Source organism: Leptosomus discolor, chromosome 4, assembly GCF_034619465.1.
Source record: "Leptosomus discolor isolate bLepDis1 chromosome 4, bLepDis1.hap2, whole genome shotgun sequence".
Lineage (NCBI taxonomy): Eukaryota > Metazoa > Chordata > Aves > Leptosomiformes > Leptosomidae > Leptosomus > Leptosomus discolor.
This window is the reverse complement of record NC_141394.1, coordinates 83,537,507-83,559,175: the sequence shown is the minus strand read 5'-3', so window position 1 is coordinate 83,559,175 and position 21,669 is coordinate 83,537,507. Positions and strand designations below refer to the sequence as shown.

At 73.3% G+C, this 21,669-nt stretch overlaps 4 protein-coding genes across 5 annotated transcripts; 2 read left to right on the top strand and 2 right to left on the bottom strand.

The window, feature by feature from the left end:
- Positions 1–445: 445 nt before the first annotated feature.
- DQX1 (DEAQ-box RNA dependent ATPase 1) lies at positions 446–7,047 on the top strand. Of its 2 annotated transcripts, XM_086464204.1 has the most exons (11): positions 446–727; positions 3,067–3,260; positions 3,536–3,911; positions 4,197–4,436; positions 4,720–4,819; positions 5,009–5,167; positions 5,373–5,564; positions 5,694–5,819; positions 6,137–6,327; positions 6,412–6,602; positions 6,850–7,047. In XM_086464204.1, the coding sequence occupies exons 1-11, from the start codon at positions 446–448 to the stop codon at positions 7,028–7,030; spliced, it is 2,232 nt and encodes a 743-aa protein (XP_086320330.1). In that variant the 3' UTR covers positions 7,031–7,047. The 2 variants fall into 2 exon arrangements, with proteins under 2 accessions (XP_086320330.1, XP_086320329.1); XM_086464203.1 differs by having other exon boundaries at positions 6,137–6,602.
- Positions 7,048–9,580: 2,533 nt separating this feature from the next.
- LOC147415768 (interleukin-12 subunit beta-like) lies at positions 9,581–11,856 on the top strand. Its single transcript, XM_086464891.1, has 6 exons — positions 9,581–9,650; positions 10,096–10,317; positions 10,631–10,739; positions 10,814–10,995; positions 11,121–11,269; positions 11,695–11,856. The coding sequence occupies exons 1-6, from the start codon at positions 9,581–9,583 to the stop codon at positions 11,854–11,856; spliced, it is 894 nt and encodes a 297-aa protein (XP_086321017.1).
- Positions 11,857–13,340: 1,484 nt separating this feature from the next.
- LOC147415767 (alpha-internexin-like) lies at positions 13,341–14,386 on the bottom strand. The gene is made up of 3 exons (XM_086463773.1): positions 14,186–14,386; positions 13,462–13,586; positions 13,341–13,392 (listed from the first exon to the last, which is right to left on the bottom strand). The coding sequence occupies exons 1-3, from the start codon at positions 14,384–14,386 to the stop codon at positions 13,341–13,343; spliced, it is 378 nt and encodes a 125-aa protein (XP_086319899.1).
- A 1,452-nt stretch (positions 14,387–15,838) lies between these two features.
- On the bottom strand, positions 15,839–19,620 carry TLX2 (T cell leukemia homeobox 2). The gene is made up of 3 exons (XM_086464890.1): positions 19,221–19,620; positions 16,550–16,787; positions 15,839–16,055 (listed from the first exon to the last, which is right to left on the bottom strand). Exons 1-3 carry the CDS (start codon positions 19,618–19,620, stop codon positions 15,839–15,841), a joined length of 855 nt encoding a protein of 284 aa, XP_086321016.1.
- Between the last annotated feature and the right edge of the window lie 2,049 nt (positions 19,621–21,669).

Genomic DNA, 21,669 nt, shown 5'->3' with positions numbered 1-21,669 from the left:
CCTGTGCCCCCCTACGTCCCGTGCTGTTCGGGTCCGCCCGCCGGGACCGGCCCCGGGCTGCCCGCCCGCCTCCAGGGTGTGCGCCCGGGCCCGCTCCCCCACGCACCGCCCGGTCCGGTCCCCCGCACCCCGCTCGGTCCTGCCATGTGTCCCGGCGGCCCGGACCGGCCACCTCTGACCCGGCCTGATCCTCCCCCGGTCCCCTGCCCGTCCCCCGCCGCTCCTGCACCCCCTAGCCCCGTCCTCTGCCTGTCCCTGCCCCTCTGCCCGCGCCCTCCTGCCTGTCGCCGTGCCCCGCAGGTCCCCCCCACCCTACCAGGACGGTACGGCGGGCCGCACCGGGCTCCTTCCCGGGACACGGGTGAGGGGGAGTCAGCGCCGAGCTCCCCCGGGTTCTGCTCCACCTCCTGCCTCCCCTTGCAGCACCGGCGCTGGCGTCCCCGCCATGGCCGGCTGCGGGGCCCCTGGCTCCCCGCCCCGGCGGAGCGGCCCGGGCTCGGCGCTGGAGGAGGAGGAGGAGGATGACGACCCGGCCCTGGGCTGCGACGGCGACCTGGAGGTGAACCCCTACGACGGGCTGCCCTTCTCCTCCCGCTACTACGAGCTCCTGCGGCAGCGCCGGGAGCTGCCCGTCTGGACCACCAAGTACAGCTTCATGGAGCACCTGGAAGGCAACAGCGGCATCGTCCTGGTGTCCGGGCCCCCCGGCACCGGCAAGAGCACCCAGGCGAGTGAGGGGGCCATGGCGGGGCAGCCGGGGGCTGGGCAGAGCCACGCTGCTGCCTGGAGCCCGGCACAGGGCCGCGGTACCGGCCGCTCTGCCGACGGTCTCTCCCCGTGCCCACTGGGCTCCCGGCCTAGCGTCCCGGCCCTCTGCCCAAAACGCTTTCAGCGCCACTGCCGGCAGCTGGCTCTTGCCCCGAGGCCGCTGCCTTCCCCTGGGGACCCCGCTCCCTGACCCCAGGGCAGCGTCTGAGCTTGTCAGGGGGACGGAGGGGATGACGGGCCCCATTTGGCCCCACCACGGTGCCTGGGAGCGTGCCACCACGGTGAGCCTGGCGTGGGGCATGGCTACTGTGGAGCCACGCAGTCACGCACCGGGATGTGCCAGGGCGGGCGCCGGGGCCCCAGGCAAAGCCTCGGCATGAGCCGGGAAGTGCTGCCACGGGCGCCCCGGGAGCAGCTGCCACGGCAGCGCAGGGCGTCGGGCAGGTGCGGGGAGCGGGAAGCGGCCCCTCCCCGGAGCTGGGCCCGGGCGCGCGGGGCAGCGGCAGGCGTGGGCGATCGGGCTGGACAGTGGCGGCAGGCCCAGGGTGCCAGGATGCCGCCTGCCTGCCCCGGGGAGCCGGTCCCTCCTGACAGCCCCTGGCGTGGCACCTGGAGACATCACCCGGCAGACTTTGACCGGGGAAGGGATCACCGGGAAGCTGCGGGGCAGCCGTGGCCTCCGCGGGGCCAGACGCGGGCTGGGTCACCGCAGGGCAGCTGCCGGCCCCCGGGGCTGTCGGGGTGTTGGCGCTGGGCTTGGCGCTGCTTGCCCAAACCACCTCCCTTGGGCGTGACCCTGCTGCAGCACGGGCCCGGGTCCAGCCTGCGGCACCGGCCAACCCGGATTTGGGGAATGAAGCCCTTGTGCGGGCCCTGGCCTGTCTGGCCCCAGGGCCGGGCTGTTTTCAGGTGCGGGCCCCCTGCCCACAGTCCCTGCGGGGCCCTGGGAACTCTGTGCCCCAAGCAGACCAGGGGACACAGCTCAATCCACGTGGAGGGTCTGATCCTGCGCGTGGGTGCGCCAGCACCCCTCAAACGCGGTGTTTCCACCCAAAGCGGGGAGGGCCGGCGCCCGAGCCGGGTCCCTTCACCCTTGTCGCAGCTGGGGGCTGTCCGCGCCCTGTGCCGCCGCCCTCGCCGGTGTTTGCAGGCAGCGAGGCAGCGGGAGGGTGGGTGCGGGGACACGGCTGATCCGTGGGGCCGGGCGGAGGAGCAGAGCGGGCTGGTGGTCACTGCTGGGCGCGTGTGTGACCCGTGTGCTCCCGCCCGGTGCTGAGCTGGGCTCCCCGAGCAGCCCCTGGGCAGGATGCGGCCTGCCTGTGACCCGGGGTGCTGGGCAGGCACAGGGGCGCAGGCACCTGCTCATGGGGGGCATGTGGCACGGGAGGCGTGAGCGAGGCAGGCGGCGTGCTGGGCGCAGTTCCACGGCAGATTCTGGGTCCCCAGCGCCCAAGGGACGTCCGCAGGGCCCCGGGGCCGTCCCGCACCGCCTGGCCGGGTGCCCGGGCGGCAGCTGCTCCCTGGCACTTCCTTCCCTGCCTCTCACTGGGAGGGGGGGTCCTGGGGTGATGTGTGATCCCTTTGGCCCCATGCGAGGGATGCTCGAGCCCCTGTCCCAGACTGGGGGCTTCTGCAAGGTCTGGGGCACGTGGACCAGGCCAGTGACCGCTGCTCTGTGCTGAGCCTGACCGGGGACCTGCCCAGCCTTCCCTGGAGAGGAGCAGGGGCCCAGTTAGAATAGAGCAGGGTGGCTCCAGTTGGAAGGGACCTGCAGCCATCACCTTCTCCAACTGCCTCACCGCTCCAGGGCTGACCCAAAGTTAAAGCACGTTATTAAGGCATTGTCCAAACGCCCCTCGAGCCCTGGCAGGCGTGGCCTGGAGGCTCTGCTCTCTCTGAGCTGGCAGCTCTGGCGAAGGCAGCGCAGCACGTACCGCCCTCAGCACCGGTTTCCTGGGGAGGTGGAGGCAGAGAGGACTGTTGGCCCGTGTCCTTAATGCAAGTGCCAGGGCTGTGGTGTCCCATAGCGAGACAGAAAGCTGCAGGCGTGGGGCGATGAGGCTGTGGGGCTCATGTCACGGTTGCTGCAGCTTGAAGGGGCGGCACGGGGGAGGGAAGGTCCCGCTCTGGCTGCCTCTGGCCCAGCAGGTCCTCCAGCTGATCTCTGAGGCTGCCGTGGGGAGGGTCCCTCTGCCTTTCTGCGGGGGCAGAGCGGGTGCCGCTGGGGAGGGGAACGTGCCGTGCTCCTGGCCAGGGCCGTGCGACCCCCAGGCCCTGACGGGCGCTCTGGCCCTGCAGATCCCGCAGTGGTGCGCCGAGTACGCCCTGTCCCTGCAGTTCGCCCACGGCCTGGTGGCCTGCACCCAGCCCCACAGCCTGGCCGCCCTCAGCCTCTCCCTGCGCGTGGCGGACGAGATGGACCTGAACCTGGGCCACGAGGTCGGCTACTGCGTCCCCCACGAGGACTGCTGCACCACCGAGACCATCCTCAGGTACAGGGGGGGCCCCGCGGGTGCCTGTGCCGGCAGCGCCCGCCGCACCGTGCGCTAATCCCGCTGAGCTCCCCGGCTGCAGCGTAATCCCTTAATCTGGCCTGGCCTCGTTGGGGGAGTGATGAAGTGGGCCTCTGGCTGCCCGGGCCCTCCCGGGGCTGCGGTGGGGGCTCCGGCCATTGGGGAGGGGGCGAGGTGTGCTCCCCCAGGGGTGCAGCCCGCGGTGCCATGGGTCCCCGCGGCCGCCCCTCGCTGATGGGGCTGGGCGGCGGCAGGTACTGCTCGGACGAGATGCTGCTGCGGGAGATGACGTCAGACCCGCTGCTGCGGCAGTACGGGGTGGTGGTGCTGGACGAGGCGCAGGAGCGGACGGTGCCCACCGACGTGCTGCTGGGGCTGCTGAAGGACGTGCTGCGCCAGCGCCCCGCGCTCAAGGTGGTGGTGGTGACCTCGCCGGCCATGGAGGAGCGGCTCCGCGCCTTCTGCGGGGACCCCCCCGTGGTGCGGGTGCCGGGGCGGGGGCCCCCTCCCCAGCTGCTCTACAGGGACCCGCCGGCCCGCGGCCGTGTCGCGGCCGCCTGCCAGGCCGTGCTGGACATCCACCGGCGGCAGGAGCCCGGCCACGTCCTGCTCTTCTTGGCCAGCGAGCAGGTGGGCTTCGGGCGCCCCATGGCTTGGCTCCAGGGGGATTTGCTGTGCCACAGGGCGGGGGGAAGGTTTGGGGGATCCCTCTCGGCCGCGCGTGGGGAGCCCTGAGGACGGTGGGGGCTGCTGGGGGTCAGACTGTGGGAGCTGAGGCTTCCCTGCAGAGGGGCCGTGGGTACCGTGTGGGGCACCGGGAGGCACCACGGGGCGCACCGCAGCACCCTGTCCTGGGGACGGGGCTGCTCCAGGCCTCGGCGGGTGTCGCTCAGGTCCCCCCATCCTTCCCCGCAGGAGATCACCGAGTGCTGTGGGGCCATCCAGACCGAGGCCATGGCGCTGAACCCGGGGCTGGGCCCGCTGCTGGTCCTGCCCCTGCACCCCGGCGTGGGCCGCGCGGCGCAGAAGGTGTACGAGGCGCTGGAGGAGAGCGGCCGGGAGAGGCGGGTGATCGTCACCCACTGGCTCGCGGACTCGTCCTTCTCGCTGGGCACCGTGCGCTTCGTCATCGACTCAGGGCTGGAGCTGCGCAACGTGAGTGTGCCAGCCGGCGCCGGGGACACCGGGACGGGGAGCCGAGCGGCAGCGAGCCAAGGGCCCGGCACCGCTCCGGGGCGCAGCCGGCAGCGCGGCTGAGGCGAGTCTGGGGAGGGGGCAGCGGGGCGCTCGGTCTGCGTTACCCGCTCAGCCCGGGCCCGGCGCGATGCCCCGGGCTGGGGGACGCCGTGCGGGGCAGGGGATCTGCCCCAGGGAGGTGGCCGTGGCGGCAGCAGAGGGGGCTGCCTATGGGTGTCCCTTCTCACGGTCTCACCTGCAGGTCTACAACCCCCGCATCCGGGCCGAGTCCCAGGTGCTGCGGCCCATCAGCAGGAGCCAGGCCGAGTCGCGCATGCAGCGAGCCACAGGCAGCCCCCAAGGTGAGTGCCCCCGCCCGAGCGTCCCCCGAACGTGCCCCCAGCGGGAGAGGGAGGGCTGTCGTCCCACCCCACTGGGGCCCCACGCGGCCTGCAGCCCAGCACGCTTCCCTGCCTGCCTGCCTGCACTTGCCACCCGCTCCCTGGGCTCCATCCCTCCTGCCCCTGTGGCTCACGGCCCCTCTCCTGCAGGCACCTGCCTGCGCCTCTACTCGGAGGCCTTCTACGAGCAGCGCCTGCCCCCCAGCCCTGCGCCCCACGTCAGCGAGACCAGCCTCAGCCGCCTCGTGTTGCTACTGAAGCGCCTGGACATCGCCGACATGGGCCAGTGCGACTTCCTCGACCGGCCAGGTAGCGCCCATGGGGCGTGGGGGGGCTGGGCACAGCACGGGGGGGTCAGAGTGGAGGGGCACGGTGTGGGCTGGAAGCTGGCTGTGGCCATGGCCGTCGCTGAGGCCCCAGTTGTCTCTGGAGAGGGGCTGGAGGGCCCCGCGGGTGCAGGAGGAGGATGGGCAGGGCTGCCTGATCCTGGCAGCCGGCTGATGTCCTGCCCCAGCCCCCGAGTCGCTGATGCAAGCGCTGGAGGACCTGGACTACCTGGCTGCCCTGGACGATGATGGGAACTTGTCAGAGGTGGGGATCATCATGTCGGAGTTCCCCCTGGACCCCCAGCTGGCCAAGGCACTCATCGCCTCCTGCGAGTTCGACTGTGTGGAGGAGATGGTCAGCCTGGCCGCCATGCTGACAGGTACCATGCCGAGGGGCTCGGAGCCCGCTCTGCTGCTGGCAGGGGGCACGGCACAGCCCCCAGAGAGCCAGCACTGGCAGGGGTGGTGCTGGGGGGCACGCGGTGACCTTCCCTCTGCGCCATCCCCAGCTTCCCCCTGCTTTGTGCCCCCTTCCACGCACCTGGAGGAGGCCGTGACTGTGCGCCGGCGGGCCCTGCTCCACCCGGACGGAGACCACTTCACCCTCATCAACATCTTCAACGCCTTCCACCAGCGTGAGTGCCGGGCAGGGGCTCGGCCGCCGGCGGGCTGCGCACCCTGCGGGCGTCCCCCAGCTCCCTCGCGTGTCCCCTGCGCCTCTCGGGACAAGCCACGTTCGTGACCCCATCCAGGTGCCCCAGCCGGGCTGCGAGGGGGTCGCAGCCCCTGCCTGGGGGCCGTGCTCTCTGCACAGTCCCTGTCCCCGCTGCGTTGAGGGGGCGCAGTCCATGGGAACAGCAGCGCCCGGTCTCGTGGCCAGTGAGCCCCCAGCCCCACCAGTCTGGGCTGCCCCAGCCCCGTCCCTGCGGCGCTGACCCCGCTCTCCCCGCAGACGCCGCGGACGAGGGCTGGTGCCGCAAGCACGCGGTGAGCGGGGAGGCGCTGCGGCTGGCGGGCGTCGTGCGGGCGGAGCTGCTGGAGGTGATGCGGCGCATCGAGCTGCCCGTCTCGCCCCCCGCCTTCGGCACCAACGCCAACGTGCTCAACATCCAGAGAGCGCTCATCTCCGGCTACTTCCTCAAGGTGGGCCGGGGGGCTGCAAGGGCCCTGGCTGGGGGGGCGGGGGTCGTGCCAGCAGCCTCGCTCCCCTCCCACTCTGCTCCCCAGGTGGCCCGGGACATCGACGGCTCCGGCAACTACGTGATGCTGACACACAAGCATGTGGCCCACCTGCCACCCGCCTGCTGCTACCTGCTGCGGCGGCCCCCCCAGCGCCTGCCCCCCTGGGTCCTCTACCACGAGTTCACCATCTCGCAGGACAACTGCCTCCGCGTGGTCTCAGAGATCCAGCCCCAAATGTGAGGACCTTGGGGACGGGGAGGGTCAGGTCACACCGAGGCTGTGTCTGTGCGTGGCTCTGGAGCTGGTGCTGGCCCGGGAGCGTAGTGGAGACCTGGGGCACGGTGCCTGGCCTGGGCCTTCTCTCCTAGGGGCAGGTGGGCACTGTCCCCATGCGGGGGACTGTCCCCTTGCAGGGGAGCAGGGAGGTTGCTCCAGGGAGGCCCCTCGGGGCTGGCTGCCGCTCCTGACCCCGTGTCCCTGCAGGCTGGTGGAGCTGGCACCCCAGTACTACCTGAGCAACCTGCCACCCAGCGAGAGCCGTGACCTGCTGATGGAGCTGCGGGAGAAGGTGGTGGCCGTGGAGGACGTGCCGGCAGTGCCAGAGCCGCTGGGGGAGGCAGCCGGCAGGGAGGATGAGGAGAGAGAAGTCTGTGTGGTGCAGTGAGCTGGAGCCGCTGGAGCCCTCGCGCTGGGGCCGCCTGGGCTTGACTGTGACTGCCGGGGCCGGGAGGGCCGCAGGGAGGCCGTGCTGCTACGGGGGCAACCGATGCCCGGGGAGGCGCAGGCACAGCCTGCTGCTGCCGCAGCTCTACGCCGCAGCCGTGGTGCCAGCAGCCGTGGGACCAGCCCCCGCCATCTCCCCTGGGGACAGAGCCCGGTTCGGGGGAGCCCTGGCCGGGGCTGGGGAGCGGCGCAGGCCCTGCCCGCCCGGGCTGCTTAGCCCCGTGTTTCCCTGGGGGCTGCCGCGGGGCTGGGGCCATGGGCCCTGCCTGTCCCGCTCCTCCCGCACCCAGGGAGCAGCGCCCAGGGGCCGAGGGGCCCCTTGTGAGTCTCCTGTATAAAGTTTTGTGACCTTTGCCTCTGGCCTCGTGTCCATGATTGCAGCCGAGGAGGGCTCACGCCACAGAGGGGTCCGGTGAGGGTGGGCTCCATCCCACCCAGGGTCCTGCCTGCGGCAGAGTGAGGGCTCCTGCCAGCCCCCCACGCTCCTGCGGGGCAGCTCTGCACCCCCCTGAGCCTCCTCTCTCCTAGGGGGGGTTTCTGAACACGAGGCATCCCTGGTATCGCTCACCTCCCGCCTCCGACTGCGGGTAGCGTGCCCCTGTCCTGGTCCCGCCGACGTGCCGAGGGGCAGCCCTGGCCTTTACGCCCGGCCTTCCCCGCCGCCGTCACGCGTTCTTCTGCAGAAGCAAAGGGGAAGCTGCGGCCAGCGGCGAGGTGGGCGGCAGCCTGCTCCTGCTCCCCAGGGACGTGACAGGGCACGGGTGCTCCCCTGGGGCGAGGTGCCCCCCTCCCAGGTGAGGGGTCCTCCTTCTAGCCTTGGGGTCCCTTCCAGCTCTCCAGCAAGTCCCACTTCTCTCGCGGCTCCCTGACCCGGCAGCCAGGGATCCCAGCGCGGGTGCTGTGCTCCAGCCCCTGCCCCAGGACAGACCCCTGGGCGCAGGCACGGGGCTGCTCCATCCCGGCAGTTCCCCCCCCCCCCCCCCCCCCCGTCTCCCTCCTTCCCTCCCCACAGCCCACGCGTGGGGGCTCCCCTGTTCCTGGGAAGGGGCCTGGAGGCTCCGCCGCCCCGTCCCTGCCGCAGCGCCTCGAAGGTCAGGCGGGAGGTGAGGGCTGGGCCTCCCCACAGCCTCCTCAGAGCCCAACTTCCCCTTCGCTTTCTAGGAACTCCAGAATGTACGTGAGCAGGAGCAGAGGGGCGCAGGACGCACCCCCCGCCCCCAGCCTGAGGCCACTGGGGTGGGTGCGCTGCCCCGTCCCCTCTCCCCGGGCTGGGGCTGCAGCTGGTGGGGGCCGGGGCTGGTGCCCGGCGTGGTGCAGGGGCTGTGCCGAGGCGGCCGAGCTGGGCTGGTGCTCTCGGGGATGCTGAAGGGAAAGCTTGTGGCTGCCGCTGCCTCAGCCCCCGCGTCCCGTCCCAGCGCAGCAGCCCGAAGGACAAGCAGCCGGGGTAGCTGTGTGGCCCTGGGAGGGGAGGGAAGGGGTGAGGTGGCCCAGGCCCGGCTGGGTGCAGCACCCTGAGCCTCTGCGGGGACCCACTCCTCTCCTCAGGGACCCACCGCAGCCCAACCAGCCAGGGCCAAGCACGGTGCCTGCCCCTCTCCAAACCCCCAGGGCCCCGCCTGCCCCTCTCCGGATCCCCGGGACAGGCGCTGATGAACCTCGGAGCTCCCTTCCCTGCACTCCAGCCCCTGTTCCCCCTGAGCCAGGGGGCTGCACGCAGCACGCAGTGATGTGCAGACCCTCAGCCGGTCCTGGGGCTCAGGACCGCCCTGCGGGAGCTGGGAGCACTTGGGGCTCCAGCATCATCCCAGGTGCCCAGCGCTGCCCCTTCACCCAGCAGTTCCCTGGAGGGGTCCCGTCCTCACCACCCCGGCAATGCCCATGGTCGGAGAAGAGCAGTGGGTCCCCAGTGCCCCCAACCTGGGAAGTACCCATGGTGAGTCCCAGCAAGGCTGGGGCCGGGTGGGTGGTGGGCTGAGCATGGGTCCTGGCTGGCAGCTCCACCCAGCAGCTTTCTCCTCTTCTGAGAACTGTGATGCTTCTGTGGTTTGGTTTCACCTTGGGGCGGACCCGTGGGGTCCCGGCTCAGTATATACCCAGCTGCCCTCCGGCCCGCAGCCCATGCTGAGCCCACCAGAGCAGCGCACACCACGACAGCAAGGTAGGCACAGCACGGGGGCTCTGTGGCCCGGGGAGGGTTTGGGCACCAGGGAGCCCTGGGAAGGTGCTGCTCCAGGCGGGCACTGCAGCCCCCTGCCCGCAGGGCACCCGGCAGGGCTGTGGTGGGAAGGGTGGGGTGTCGCATTTGCTCCCCGTCGCTGCACCGCTCCCCCTCCTGCCCGACCTTGCTGCCGTCCCAGGGCCGAGGGCTCTGCCCTTGCTGGTCCTGCTGGCTGTGTCCCAGCTCAGCCAGCTCCCCTTCTCCCGGGGTGAGGCTGGTCCCCCTCCCCGGCACCGGGCTACCCTTCCCCTACCGCTGCCCTTCCCCTCCCAGATGCTGGTGCTGGTGGGGCTGATGCTGTGCCTCGCTCCTGCGGACTCCCTGACTGCCTTCCCCCCAAAGTGTGAGTCCTGCCCTGCCTGGGCACTGGGGGGGCCTTGGAGGGGAGACACCCCTTGGGAGGGGGGGTTGCAGGACCCACACAGCAGCTGGAGGGAGCACCCGCATCCCACCCTCTAGTGTGGGGCAACCTGAGCCCGGGTCAGGGCAGCTCTTCTGGTGGGGTGGGGGGTTTGAGGATGGGCATGAGAATGACAACAGAGGGGTGGGTGGGGACAGGGACACGTGGGGTGAGGGAGCAGGGGCATGGACCTGGAGTGATGGCACAGGGTGGGGCTGGACATGGGGCAGGGGGATGGAGGTGGGATGTGGGAGCAGGGTGGAGACCGTGGGGAAGGATGTATGTGGTGTGTTGGGATGAGGGGGCACCCAGTCCCATCATGGTCCTGAGGACAGGCTGCCCACACCATAGCTCACCTCCCACCCCAGTCTCTGCCTCTCATCTCCAGTTCAGGTGGGGGAACTGAACGGGGACGTGGTGGTGAAATGCAACACCTCGGAGCAGCAAGTGACCTGGACGCAGAACGGGGACCCGGAGCCCATGGCTGAGCTCGTGGCCGAGGGACAGAATCTCACCATCCTCGGCTTGGACCTGCCGGCTGCTGGCAACTACAGCTGCTGGGCCGGCACCGTCCTGCTGGACACCACCTACGTGGTGGTCAGCGGCACCCGTACGTCGGGCCGGGCACGAGGGGGCTGGCGTGGCCGGACCGAGGAGCCAGGGCTGAGGGAGCAAGGGGTGGATGGGGGGTGATGGGGCAGGGGGGGATGCAGGGAGCTGGGGGCAGGCTGGGGACCAGGAGATGCTCGTGCAGCTGCAGACATTCGTGCCCAGCCCGTGGGGCTGCGGGAATGCACCAGGCGGGGCTGTGCGGGGCTGAGGGGAGCCCAGCCACGGGGGCAGCCTCGCCTGTGCCGTACGGGGAAGGGGCACGAGTCCCGGCCCCGTGCAGCCCCCGAGCCATCACCCTTCGGCCTCGCCAGGTAAGGAGGGGCTGAACGTCTCCTGCCAGGCTGAGTCCTACCTCGGCTCCTTCCACTGCTCCTGGAATGGGCCCCACTCTGCCATCTTCCGCGCCCGCCTCACACGCAGGTGGGTGCCCCAGGGACCCCCACCCCGGCCCCGGCACCATGGCCGCCCAGCCCTCACACCTGCCTCCCCCACAGCGACGGCTCCTTGGGGGAATGGGTGCCAGTGGCTGGACACCGTGGCCGGTTCAGCGCCAGCTTGGCGGACCCCTCCTTCTGCCCCTTCGCCGAGGAGCTGCACCCGCTGCAGCTGCAGCTGGAGGGGCTCTCGGACACCTCCTACCTCAACTCCTCCACCCACTTCTTCCTCCATGACATCGGTGAGCTCAAACCGGCGGCAGCGGGGTCCAGAGGGGCGTCCTCGGGGAGCTGGGGGGCTCTGCGGGAGGGCTGGACCCCAGGGCTGGGCAGCGCTGCCCGGTGCTGAGCCCCGCTCCACCCGCAGTGCGGCCCGGCCCGCCGCAGAATCTGACCGTGCAGCGGCGGGGGCAGCAGCTCCACCTGACCTGGGCCCCCCCGGCCTCCTGGCCGCTCCCCAAGTCCTACTTCGCCCTGCTCTACCGCCTGCAGTACGAGCTCCCCAACGGCACCCAGGTAACCGCGGGCTGCCCGCACCCAGCCCGCCCCGCAAGCGTCGCCCCGCAGCCTCGCTCTGCTGCGCCCACCCTGCCCCTGCGCCCACCCTGCCCCTGCCCCAGCCCCAGCCCGGGCTCCTCCCTGCGCCCAGGGGCGCCATCGGGAGCTGGGACCGGCCGGGGGCTCAGCACCAGCCCCCTCCCCACTACGCTGCGTCTCTCCTCGGGGAGGTGAACTGTCGCTCCTGTCTGTCACCTCTGCTCCCCCCCCCCCCCCCCCCCCCAGCATCACTGCCCGGGGCGGAGAGGTGCCGGTGTCCCCCATTCCCGAGCCCCCAGCCCTGCCCCTGCCCGGTCCCACCTCCCCCGCTGCTCCGCCCGTGCCGGCTGCCCCCCGCCCCGGTGCCGGGGAGCCCCCCAGCGCCACGACCTCCCCGTTCGCAGGCTGACAGGTACGTGGAGGACGCGGAGGAGACGCGGGTGCAGGAGGGCGTGCGGCGGGTCCGCCTCAGCTGCCGGGACCCCTACGCCAACCCCGCCTGGAGCCCCTGGAGCCCCTGGCAGGACCTCGGGGCAGCCCAGCAGCACCAGCCCCGAGCGCGCTGACCCCTCGCACGGACACCCCTTCCCCCTCGCACCCGCCCCCCCCACCTCGCTGCACCTCCCCGTGCACGGGGACGCCCCCCGGGGCTGGAGGGCACCCCCAGGTGTGGCAGCTGTAGGCGCCCAACACTGACCTGCCCATTCTCCTCTGTGGTTTGGAAAAGGCTTTTTGTCTGTCACAGGAGCCGAGTTTGGCTTTGCTACAGCAAAGCTCCGCTCGCCTCCGTGGGGGGGGGGGGGGTGCCGGGGCCCCCGGCCTCCAGCCGGACACGCCGCAGGCAGGGCTGCTGCCTGCCCTGCCCTTCTGCTCAGGGTGCCCACGCTGGCCCCTGCCCCACGGCGGGTCACAGGCTTGTGCAAGGCCCCCTGCTGCCCCACAGCTCTCCGAGGGCCCCCCCCTCGCCGGCATCAGCATTCCTGCCCCTGTCCGTGGGTATTTACACATGGCTGAGAGCAGACGTGTAACATACACACACGTGTAACACACACGTGTAACACATGCTCCAGCCCAGCTCAGCAGCCATACCCAGCCCAGGCCCGGGTGGGGGGTCCCCACAGCCCTGCCCAACCCAGCAGATTGGTGCCCTGGACCCCCCTGTTCTTCATCAGCCCCCCCTACACAGGTCTGCCCCTTTCTGAGGGCCACAGTGGGGCAACATCCCCAGCCCCAGGGGTACACCCCAGCAGGGATGTGCTGCCCTACACCGAGGGCCAAGCCCTGGGGGCAGCACCCCACCCCTACGCCCCAGGGTGCAGGATCCCTGCCTGACCCCAGGAGCACCAGTCCCAGGGCAGGACAGAGACACAGGTGGGGGGGGGGGGGGGGGGGGGGGGGGGGGGTGTGAGTGTCAGGGACCACCCGCCAACACTGGGGGGCTCAGCTCCCACTGGAGCACAGGCCCCTCCACCACGTGGCCGTGTTCCCCACTCGGCACCCCGTGGGGTGCCCAGCCCGGGGGCAAGGGGCTGCGGCCAGACAGGAGGGAGCCAAGACCCCGCCGCCGAGCAGCCCCCATGGGACACAGCCCTGGCACCCCGGCCCCACAGAGCTGCCCTGTGCCCCGGCTCTGCCGCAGACCCCGAGGGCTGCCCCCCACCACAGACAGGCCCGCTCCGGGTAATGCCACGGGGCTTTATTGAGGTGCTTCCACGCGGGCCGGGACCCCAGCCCCGCTGCTGCTCCGGAGAGGCTGGTGAGAGTGTGCGGCCCCGTGGGCGCTGCCCTCCTGGGGGGCCGGGGCCTCCCGGGGCGGGGGTCTGGGGAGCCCGGGGAGCCGGGGTGCCCAGGAGTCCGGGGGATCCATGGCACAGGGGGACAGAAGGGCTCCAGGAGTCCAGAGGGGTCCAGTGGGTCTGGGGGGTCCCACGGCCCGTGCGTCCGGGGACGGAGGTCCCGAGATGCGGGCGAGTGGGGGCTCAGGGGACCCCGAGGCGCAGAAATCCAGGGTCTGGGGGCGCGGGGTCCCGCCGCAGTGCCGGGGGTCCCGTCACGGCGGGGCCAGGCAGCCCAGGCGCAGCTCTTCGCCCTCCAGCATCTCCCTGCAAGAGACAGGCCCGGGCTGAGCCCCGCGCCCCGCCCGCCCCGCCCGCCCCCCCCCCCCCGCGTACCGGTACGCGGCGATCTCCGCCTCCAGCGCCATCCGCAGCCGCAGCAGCGCCGGGTACTCCCGCAGGCACCGGGCCATCTCCGCCTCCGCCTCGCCGATCTCTCGCTCCAGCTCCGCCACCCGCTCCTGCCGCCGGGCCGTCAGCAACGCCCGGGACACCCGAACCCCGGGACCCGCCCCGACCCCAGCTCCGCACCGGCCCCCGGGACCCGACACGACCCCCGGGACCCGCCCCGATCCCCCTCCCCGGCGCCACCTGAACGTCCCCTCCCCAGCCCCATCCCGACCCTCATCCCGCTGCCCCACTTGTACCCCTCCCCCAGTTCCATCTCGACGCCCGCCCCTCCCCAGCTCCATCCCGACCTCCGTCCCGTAACCCCACCCGGACCCCCCTCCTCAGCCCCATCCTAACTCGTCCCTCCCGCCCCCCTCGCAGCCCTGCCCCCCCTCTTCAGCCCCATCCTCACCCCCTCCCTCCCGCTCCCCCGGCCCCCTGTCTCCACCCTCCCCAGCCCCATCCTCAGCCCCTCCCTCCAACTCCCCCCTGGACCCCTGTGTCCCCCCCTCCCGCCACCCCCCCAGGACCCCTGTCCCCCTCCTCCCCAGCCCTCCGAGCATCCACCCCCCTCGCCGCGCCTGTGCCTGGGCTCCCCTCCCCCCAAACACCCCCTTCCCCACAGCCCAGCCACCTCCCCCCTCCCAAACCAACCCCCCCAGCCCCTCACCTGGTACTTGGCGAGCTCCCCGCTCCGCCGGTCCCGCAGCCCCTCCAGCTGCCGGTGCAACGCGCCCACGGCCCCCCGCAACGCTTCCACCTCGGCAGCCCGGGCGCGCAGCAGCCTCCGGTAACCGGCAGCCTCGGCACGGGCACGGAGCACCGCCTCACCACCCCACCGGTACCGGGGACAGCCCTCGGCCGCGCTCATCCCGGCGGCTCTGCGGCGCCGCCGCAGCGGTCCCGCTCTCCCCCACCCCCGCCCTCCCCGGTAAAACGGGGCCGCGTCATGGAAACGCAGCCAATCCCGACGCTGGGCAACCGGCACCGGGTGCCCGCCTCCTCCCGGTAGCAACGGGGTGGAGGGGGGCCGGCAGGAGCCTGCCCCCGCCCGCAGCCCAAAGGGCTGCGGGCGTGGGGGCAGGCTCCTGCCGGCCCCAGCAGCATGGACAGCGGGGGTGGGGGGTGGGGGGGTGGGGTGTCAAGGTCAAGTTTAGGGTCAGGGTCGTCGTTATTGCCCTCCCCCCCCCCCCATTCCATCATCAACCGGGCATCCCAGCCGGAGCTGGCTCAGGTGGGGGTCCCGCTGACCAGGCACCGCATTGGCAAAGCCGGGGTCCCGGATGAGACTGGGGACACTCAGGGGGTCAGCAGGGAAGGGAGGGACACATTTGCTGGAGGGGGGGGTGGTTCAGCCCCCCAGCGGACCCCTCTGCCTCCCCACGAGTGTGGTGATGCCAGACCAAGGCTCAGTCTGACCCCAGGCGGCGTGGAGGGAGGTGAAGGGGGTCACGGGAGTTAGAGACTGGGGGGCAAGGGCAACCCTGCTTGGGGGGGGGGGGTGGGGCTGGTGCAATCCTTTGGCATGCAGGGGCACCCCAAGTCCATCGCAGCTGCAGGGGCACGTCCAGGCCCAGGGCCGCAGGGAGACAAAAAAACGGTGGGTGCAGGGGCCGGGAGCACGGGGGGGAGGCCCAACGAGCCCAGTCTGTCAGTCCATCCCACTGCTGGGGGGGCTGGGGGCTGCGGGGCCAGGTTCCCCAGCCAGCCCGGCGGCCGCAGCTGAAAGCCGGAGATGGCAAACTCCGACCGGGATAAGGCAAGTGTGTGTGGGTGGTGCAGACCCCACGGTGGCCACCAGTGAGGACAGGGGGGGCTCCCAGCACCAAGAATGTGGGGGTCTGCCCCTGGGTGGGACAGGGGATGCGGCTGTGCCAGGATGAGCAGGGCTTTGCCCGGCTGGGAGAGCCACTGATGGGTGGGCAGCAGGTCCTGAGCGGGGACCACCCGAGGAGCTGCCCCCGGCGTGGGGACCCTGGAGAGGGGCTGGACTTGCAGAGGCCCGCAGGGTGCGGGGACCCAGCCCTGGGCTCCCCTGGGGGGGTCCGAGCAAGGGGCTGCCCACAGCGGTGCTCCAGGCAGGGTTCGGCAGAGCTTTGAGTCCAACCGCAGGGGCACGTCTGCTCACCCGGAGCTGTGGGGCGGCCGAGGAGGGGTCCGAGGGGGCTGGCCCGTGGCGGGGAAGGGGCTGCCGATGGCGGGGCGGGGGGGGCTCCCAGGAAGCGGCAGCCCCCTCCCTTCCACGGGCTGGAGGTGCCGGGCTCAGACCCCGCCGGGCTCCCGCTGCCACCTCCCGGCACGTCCACGGCTCCCCGGGGGAACCTCACACCACGGAGGCCACCCCCGAGACGGACGTCACTTTGTTGTCCTCGGCCCAGGGCTGCAGGTTCTGCAGGGCGTAGAGGGAGGAGTTGTGCATGCAGAGCGGGTCCTGGGGCAGCGGCTGGCTCAGGCTCTTCTGGAAGGCCTCCTGCTGCAGGTGCAGCATCAGGCGGTTGGCCTGCTGGCGCTCCGCCTCGCGCTCCTCCGCCGTCTGCCTCCTGCCAGCACACACGGCGTCCGCCACTGCCCGCTCCCGCTCCTGCACCCCAGCCTGCCACCCCGCAGCCTCTGCCCTGCAGCCCCCTCCCTGTCTCGACGCCTCTGTGCACCGGGCCGGCAGCGCCGGGCAGCCCTGTCCTGCTGCTGGCGCCACTGCATGCCGCCGTGGCACCGCGCGACAGCCTCCATCCCGCAGCCCCGTCCCTCTCTCAGCGCCGGTGCAGCGACGCTCCGCAGCCTCCGCCCGCGGCCCATCCTGCTGCCGGCACCGGTGCAGCGATGCCCCGTGGCTTCTGCCCCGCAGCCGCCCCTCCCTTGGCACCACCGAGCCTCACCCAGCCGGCACGGGGGATGCACCAGGGACAGGTACCCCATGTCGTCCCACCCAGCCTCTCCCGGGCGGCACGGCCACGGTGGGGGACGGCTGCCGGAGGGAGGCAGGGGGTCGGAGCTGTGGGGGCTGTGGTGGCCGCCCCGGGGCCGGCCCCGTTACCTCCACTTGGTGCGGCGGTTCTGGAACCAGGTCTTGACCTGGGCGTCTGTCATCTTGAGGGCCTTGGCCAGGGTGGCACGCTCGGCCGAGGCCAGGTACTTCTGGCGGTGGAAGCGCTTCTCCAGCTCGCAGATCTGCACCCGGCTGAAGGAGGTGCGCGGCTTCTTCCGCTTGGGCGGTGTGCGGTTCTGGTAAGGGTGCCCGATCCGCCGGGTCGCCGCGAAGGGCGACAGCGCAGCTGCGGGCAGAGGGGGGGTGAGGGGCTGTTCGGGGCAGCCATGGGCAGAGCACCCTGCCCGTTGCTGCAGCCGCACGGGCAGGGGCCGGGCAGAGCCCAGGGAGGATGCTCAGATGCTCGGGGGCGTAGGGATGGGGAGCTCCAGATAGACAATGGGGACAGGGAGCTCCAGGGGAGCCACCACCACTGCCTGGTAGAGAGGAGGGGAAGAGGAGACCCCCAGTCACCCCCACCTGTTCCCAGGGACACACCAGGCAGCTTGAGACGTGGCGGGAGGGCTGATCCCCACCCCACGGCCATGGCCCGATCGCTACACCAGCCCGGCGGGTGGAGACGAGGGCTGGTGACACAGCTGGGCCGGCCCGGTGCAGGGCCAGCAAGGAGGCTCACGGCAGCACAAACCCACCCTTCCCCTCATGGCAAGCCCTGCAGCAGTGCCAGAGGAGCCTCCGCGGCGCTGCCAGGGCTTCTCAGCCCTCCTGAGGAGGGGACAGGACCCCAGAAGCCATCAGGGGGAGGTGGCTGGCGTCTCCCTCCCACGCCAGCAGCATCCAAGTGATGGGGGCCAGGGAAGGGGCTGTCCTTGCGCAATCGGAGTGTGAGCCGGGGACGGCGAGGCTGGTGTGCTGCATCCCAGCCCCAGACACAGCTGGAGCCATGGGAGCGTCAGGGCAGCGAAGGGGTGTGGAGGAAGGTGAGAGCTCCGCCGTCACGCAGCTCCCAGCTCCCACTCTGCTCCCGCTCTGCCGGCAGCCCATGGCTGAGCCACGGCCCGTGGCTGAGCCACAGCCCCACGGCCCTCACCGGCACCAGCACCGCATGGGCAGGGCTGCACATGGCTGGGCCTATGGGGTTGCCATGGGGTCCCGGCACCCCAGGCCCGCGGGGGCGTGGGGCAGAGCCCACAGCAGCCCCAGGGACAGCCCAGCACTCGGCAGACCCTCCCCATGAGGCCGGACCCTCCCTCGCGCCAGCACCCAGGCAGGCGGCGTGGGCAGGAGGCCAGGCTGCCCGCCAGCGGGGGCGGACACGGTTGACGCAGGTGGAGCCGCGCAGTCGGGGGGCCGGAGGCCATCGCGCCCCCTCCCCGCGCGGGGCGGCCCCTCGCCAGGAACAGATGCCGACAGCCCACAGACCACCCCAAGGCCGGGTGGCGCTGAGTGATGGCCGCGGCTGGGAGACCCCGTACTGGGGAGGGGCCGCCCCGTCCACCCGCCGCTGGCGCCAGGCAGGAGACGGGGACGTCACCTGCCGCCCCTGCGCAGGGACGGTGCTTCGTCACCGCCGGGATGGCGGGATGGGCCAGGAGGCGAACCCGGCTCTGCTGGCGCCCGGGCTGGGCCCCCGAGGCCCCCGGCCTCCCACCCCGCATGGCCCCAGCAGCCCCCACAGCCAGAGCTCGTCCCCCCGCCCCACGCGTCCCCCAGCCTCGTCCTCGCATGGAGCCGTGCGCTGCGGACGTGGCAGCGCCGCCATCTTGGGAAGGAGCCGAGCCGAGCCGAGCCAGGCCAGAGCTCCGTGGCATCCGCGTGCAGCCGGCAGGCAGCCCCCACCCCCAGCACCCCAACCGCAGCACCCTGCACCGTCTCCTCTGGGGTGCAGTGACCGGCATCCTCACCCCAGCACTGGGTGCTCCAGCCCCCACTGCAGGTGCTCAGCCCCCAGCCCCATTGGCAGCACCGAGACCCCACACCGCCTCCCCGACACCTGCATCGCCGCCCAGCCCTGGCACACGCCCGCCCCTCCTCTCCCATGGCACCGGCACCTTGCGCCCTGCGCCGTCCCCGCGCACGCGGGTCTCACCCCTCGGCGCCCCATAGCCGGGCCCCACGGGCACCCCCCACCACCCGACCCCATCCCCGGGGGCACACGGGGCAGGGGCACCTGCTCCCCGCGCCCAGCCGGGTCTTGCCCTGCAGCCCCGCGGCGAGTCCCTGCACCCCGCGCCCGACACAGCCGCTGCCCCCACCTCGCAGCCCCCGGTAGCCTCCCCGTTACGAGAGGGACAGAGCCTGCGCTCGGTGCCCCCGGGCCAGGGAAGCGACCGGACACGGAGCGGAGCCCGAGGCCGGAGCACGCAGGGACCCCTCGGGACCCGCTCGGAGCCGGACGCCGGCCCAGCCCCTGCCCGAATCCGCCGGGAGCGGGAGCGTACGGGCGGCGGAGGTGCCGGTGGCCGTGCCAGCCCCGAGCCGCTCTCCGCCGGCCCCGACGGCGGCCCCTTTCCGCGGCGGCGAAAACCCGACCCAGGGCACGGCGGCGACCGGCGAAGCGGGGCGGGGGCGGGCGAGGGCGAAGACTCGGCGCTGCAGGAACCGGCGGAACGAACGGCCGACCCCAGCCCCGCTCTGCGCCCGCCGCGCTGCGCCGACGAGCGCCGTCGGAGCCGTCCGAGCCGCCGGTAGCCGCCGGTAGCCGTCCCGCCGCGCTCACCTGAGAGCCGGTCCTTGGCGATACGGCGCGTCGTCTCCATCCAGGGGAAGGTGAGCCCCGAGAGCCCGGGCACCGGCGGCGGCGGCGCGGCGGGCGGCGCGGCGGGCGCGGGCCGGTGCGCCGGGACGCGGATGACCCCGGCGGGCGGCGCGGCGGGCGCGGGGGTCACGTTGACGCTCACGTTCATGCTCATGTTCAGGTTGTAGGAGCCGAGCGAGCAGGCGGGGCCGTAGCCGCCGCCGTAGAGCCCGTAGTCGGTCTCCCCCGCCGCCCGGGCCGGCCCCGTGCCGCCGCCCGCGGGCTCGGGGCCACCGAGGATCTGGTCGATACCGAAGCTGATGGGCTCGTGGGGCGGGGGGCCCTGGCCGCCGCCCTCCCGCGCCAGCGCCGCCGCCTCCATCGCCCGGCCGCGCTCAGAGCCGGCGGGGCGCGGGCATGGCCGGGGGGCGGCGGGGGGCGGCGGCGGGCGGCGGCGGCGGGCGGCCCCGCGCGGGGCGGGGAGCGGGAGCGGCTGGCTCGGGGCGCCCGGTGCGGGCCCGGCGGGGCTGGGGCTGGGGCCGGGGCTGGAGCCGGGTCCGGGGCAGGGTCCGGGGCAGGGTCATGGCCCGCGGGTGCTGGCGGCCCCGGCGCGGGAGCGCGGGTGCGCGGCGGGCCCCGGTGGCGCGCGCTTTTCTGCCCCGCTCCATCTGGACCTGCCAAAATCCCGGCGGCCCGCGCCCTGATTGGCGGCCGCGCCCCGTGACTGACATCCCCGCGCCCCCGGGGGGCGGGGGCTCGCGCATCCCGGGGCCACGCCCCGCCACCGGGCCACCCTCCCCCCCCCCCCCCCCCCCCTCCGTGGCATCGGGCCCCCGCCCCGCCCGGCCCTCCGGGGCTACAGCGCCAGCCCCGTCGCGGCCCCGGGACGGCGGGTGGGGACCGTCGGGCACCGAGCACACGGCGCCCCGCACGGCCCCGGGACGCGCCCGCGGCCCCGCCGCGCTCCGGCCCGGTTCCCCGCCGCCGGACGTTCCCCGGCTCGCAGCACCGAAGGGGCGGCGCGGGATCCACCGGAGCCGCCGCCGCGATATCGGGCAGCTGCGCGGCGCCTCTCCGCGCCCCGGCTCCGCCCGCAGCCCCGTCGGAGGCTCCGGCGGCGTCGGGGCGCCCAGCCGGGGCAGCCCCCGTCCCCCCGGGCGCACACACGGCTGCGCGTCCCCGGGCGCACGGAACGGGCCCCAACCCCGGCGCCGTTATCCGGGATTCCGGGGCGCACGGAGCGCCGCCGCGCCCGCCGCTCCCGGGGCACGCAGGCTTCGTTCCCCGGAGCCGCCACTGCCCGCGCGCACCGATCCCACCGAGCCCGTCCACCGCGGAGCGAACTAATCTCGCGGCCCCGGAGCCGCCGCTCCCGGAACACGGACCCGGGGTTTGCCCCGATCCGCTGCTCCTCCGAGCCGCCGGTCCCGGGCACAGACCCACCCGCCGGTCCCGGTGGTACGGAGCCCGCTTCCCCCGACCCGCCCTTCCCACGGCACGGACCCATCCGCCGTTCCCGGTAGCAGGGACCCGCGCCCCCGGGAACAGGGATTCCGGTTCCCCCGACCCGCCGTTCCCGGGGCACGGACCCAGCAGCCGTTCCCGGTGGTACGATCCCCGCTTCTCCCGATCTGCCGTGGCCACGGACCCCAGTTCCCAGGAACCCTCTGTTCCCGGGACACCGACCCCAGTTGCGCCGACCCTCCGTTCCCGGGCCATGGATCCCGTTTCCCCCGGAGCCGTCGTTACCGGTAGCACCGACACCGTTTTCCACGGACTCGCCGTTCCCTGGTCACGGATCCCGGTCGCCCCGCCGTTCCCGGGTGATGGATCCCGGTCCCCCCGCCCCGCCGTACCCGGGCACGGAGCCCAGACCGGCCCCGCCGGGACGCTCGTGCCCGGCTCGCAGGAGCGGGCCCGGCTGCGGCCCCACCGGGTGCCCGGCCGCGGAGTGCGACGGTGCCTCTCGAGGCGAGCTCGGCCCTGGCCCGGGGACCGGCCTCGCTCCGCCGGCGACCGGTAACGGCCAGCGGAGAGCAGCACGGGCCGGGCTGGGCCTCCCGGCGACTATCGCGACAGCCGCGCCGCCAGCGGTAGGTCCGGCCCGAGGGGCGGCGGGTCGGTCCCGGCGGGTCTCGGGCTGGGGGTCGCTGGTCCCGGGCGGGCAGCGGCTCGGGGCGGCGGGTCACGGCTCCGGGGCAGGGGCCGGCGGGGGAGGCGGCCACCCGGCCGCCCTGGCGCCACCGGTCTGGGGCAAATGACATTACCGGGGCCTGTGCCTGTAAATCACGGCAGCACCGGGAGCTGCAGCTGCCGTACCCGGGGGGCACCAGGCAGACCCAGGGCACCGCACGCACGGGGGGCACCGGGTGGACCCACCACGGTGTGGGGTGACCGTCCCTGCACCCACAGCTCCTCCGGGGCGTGGGGC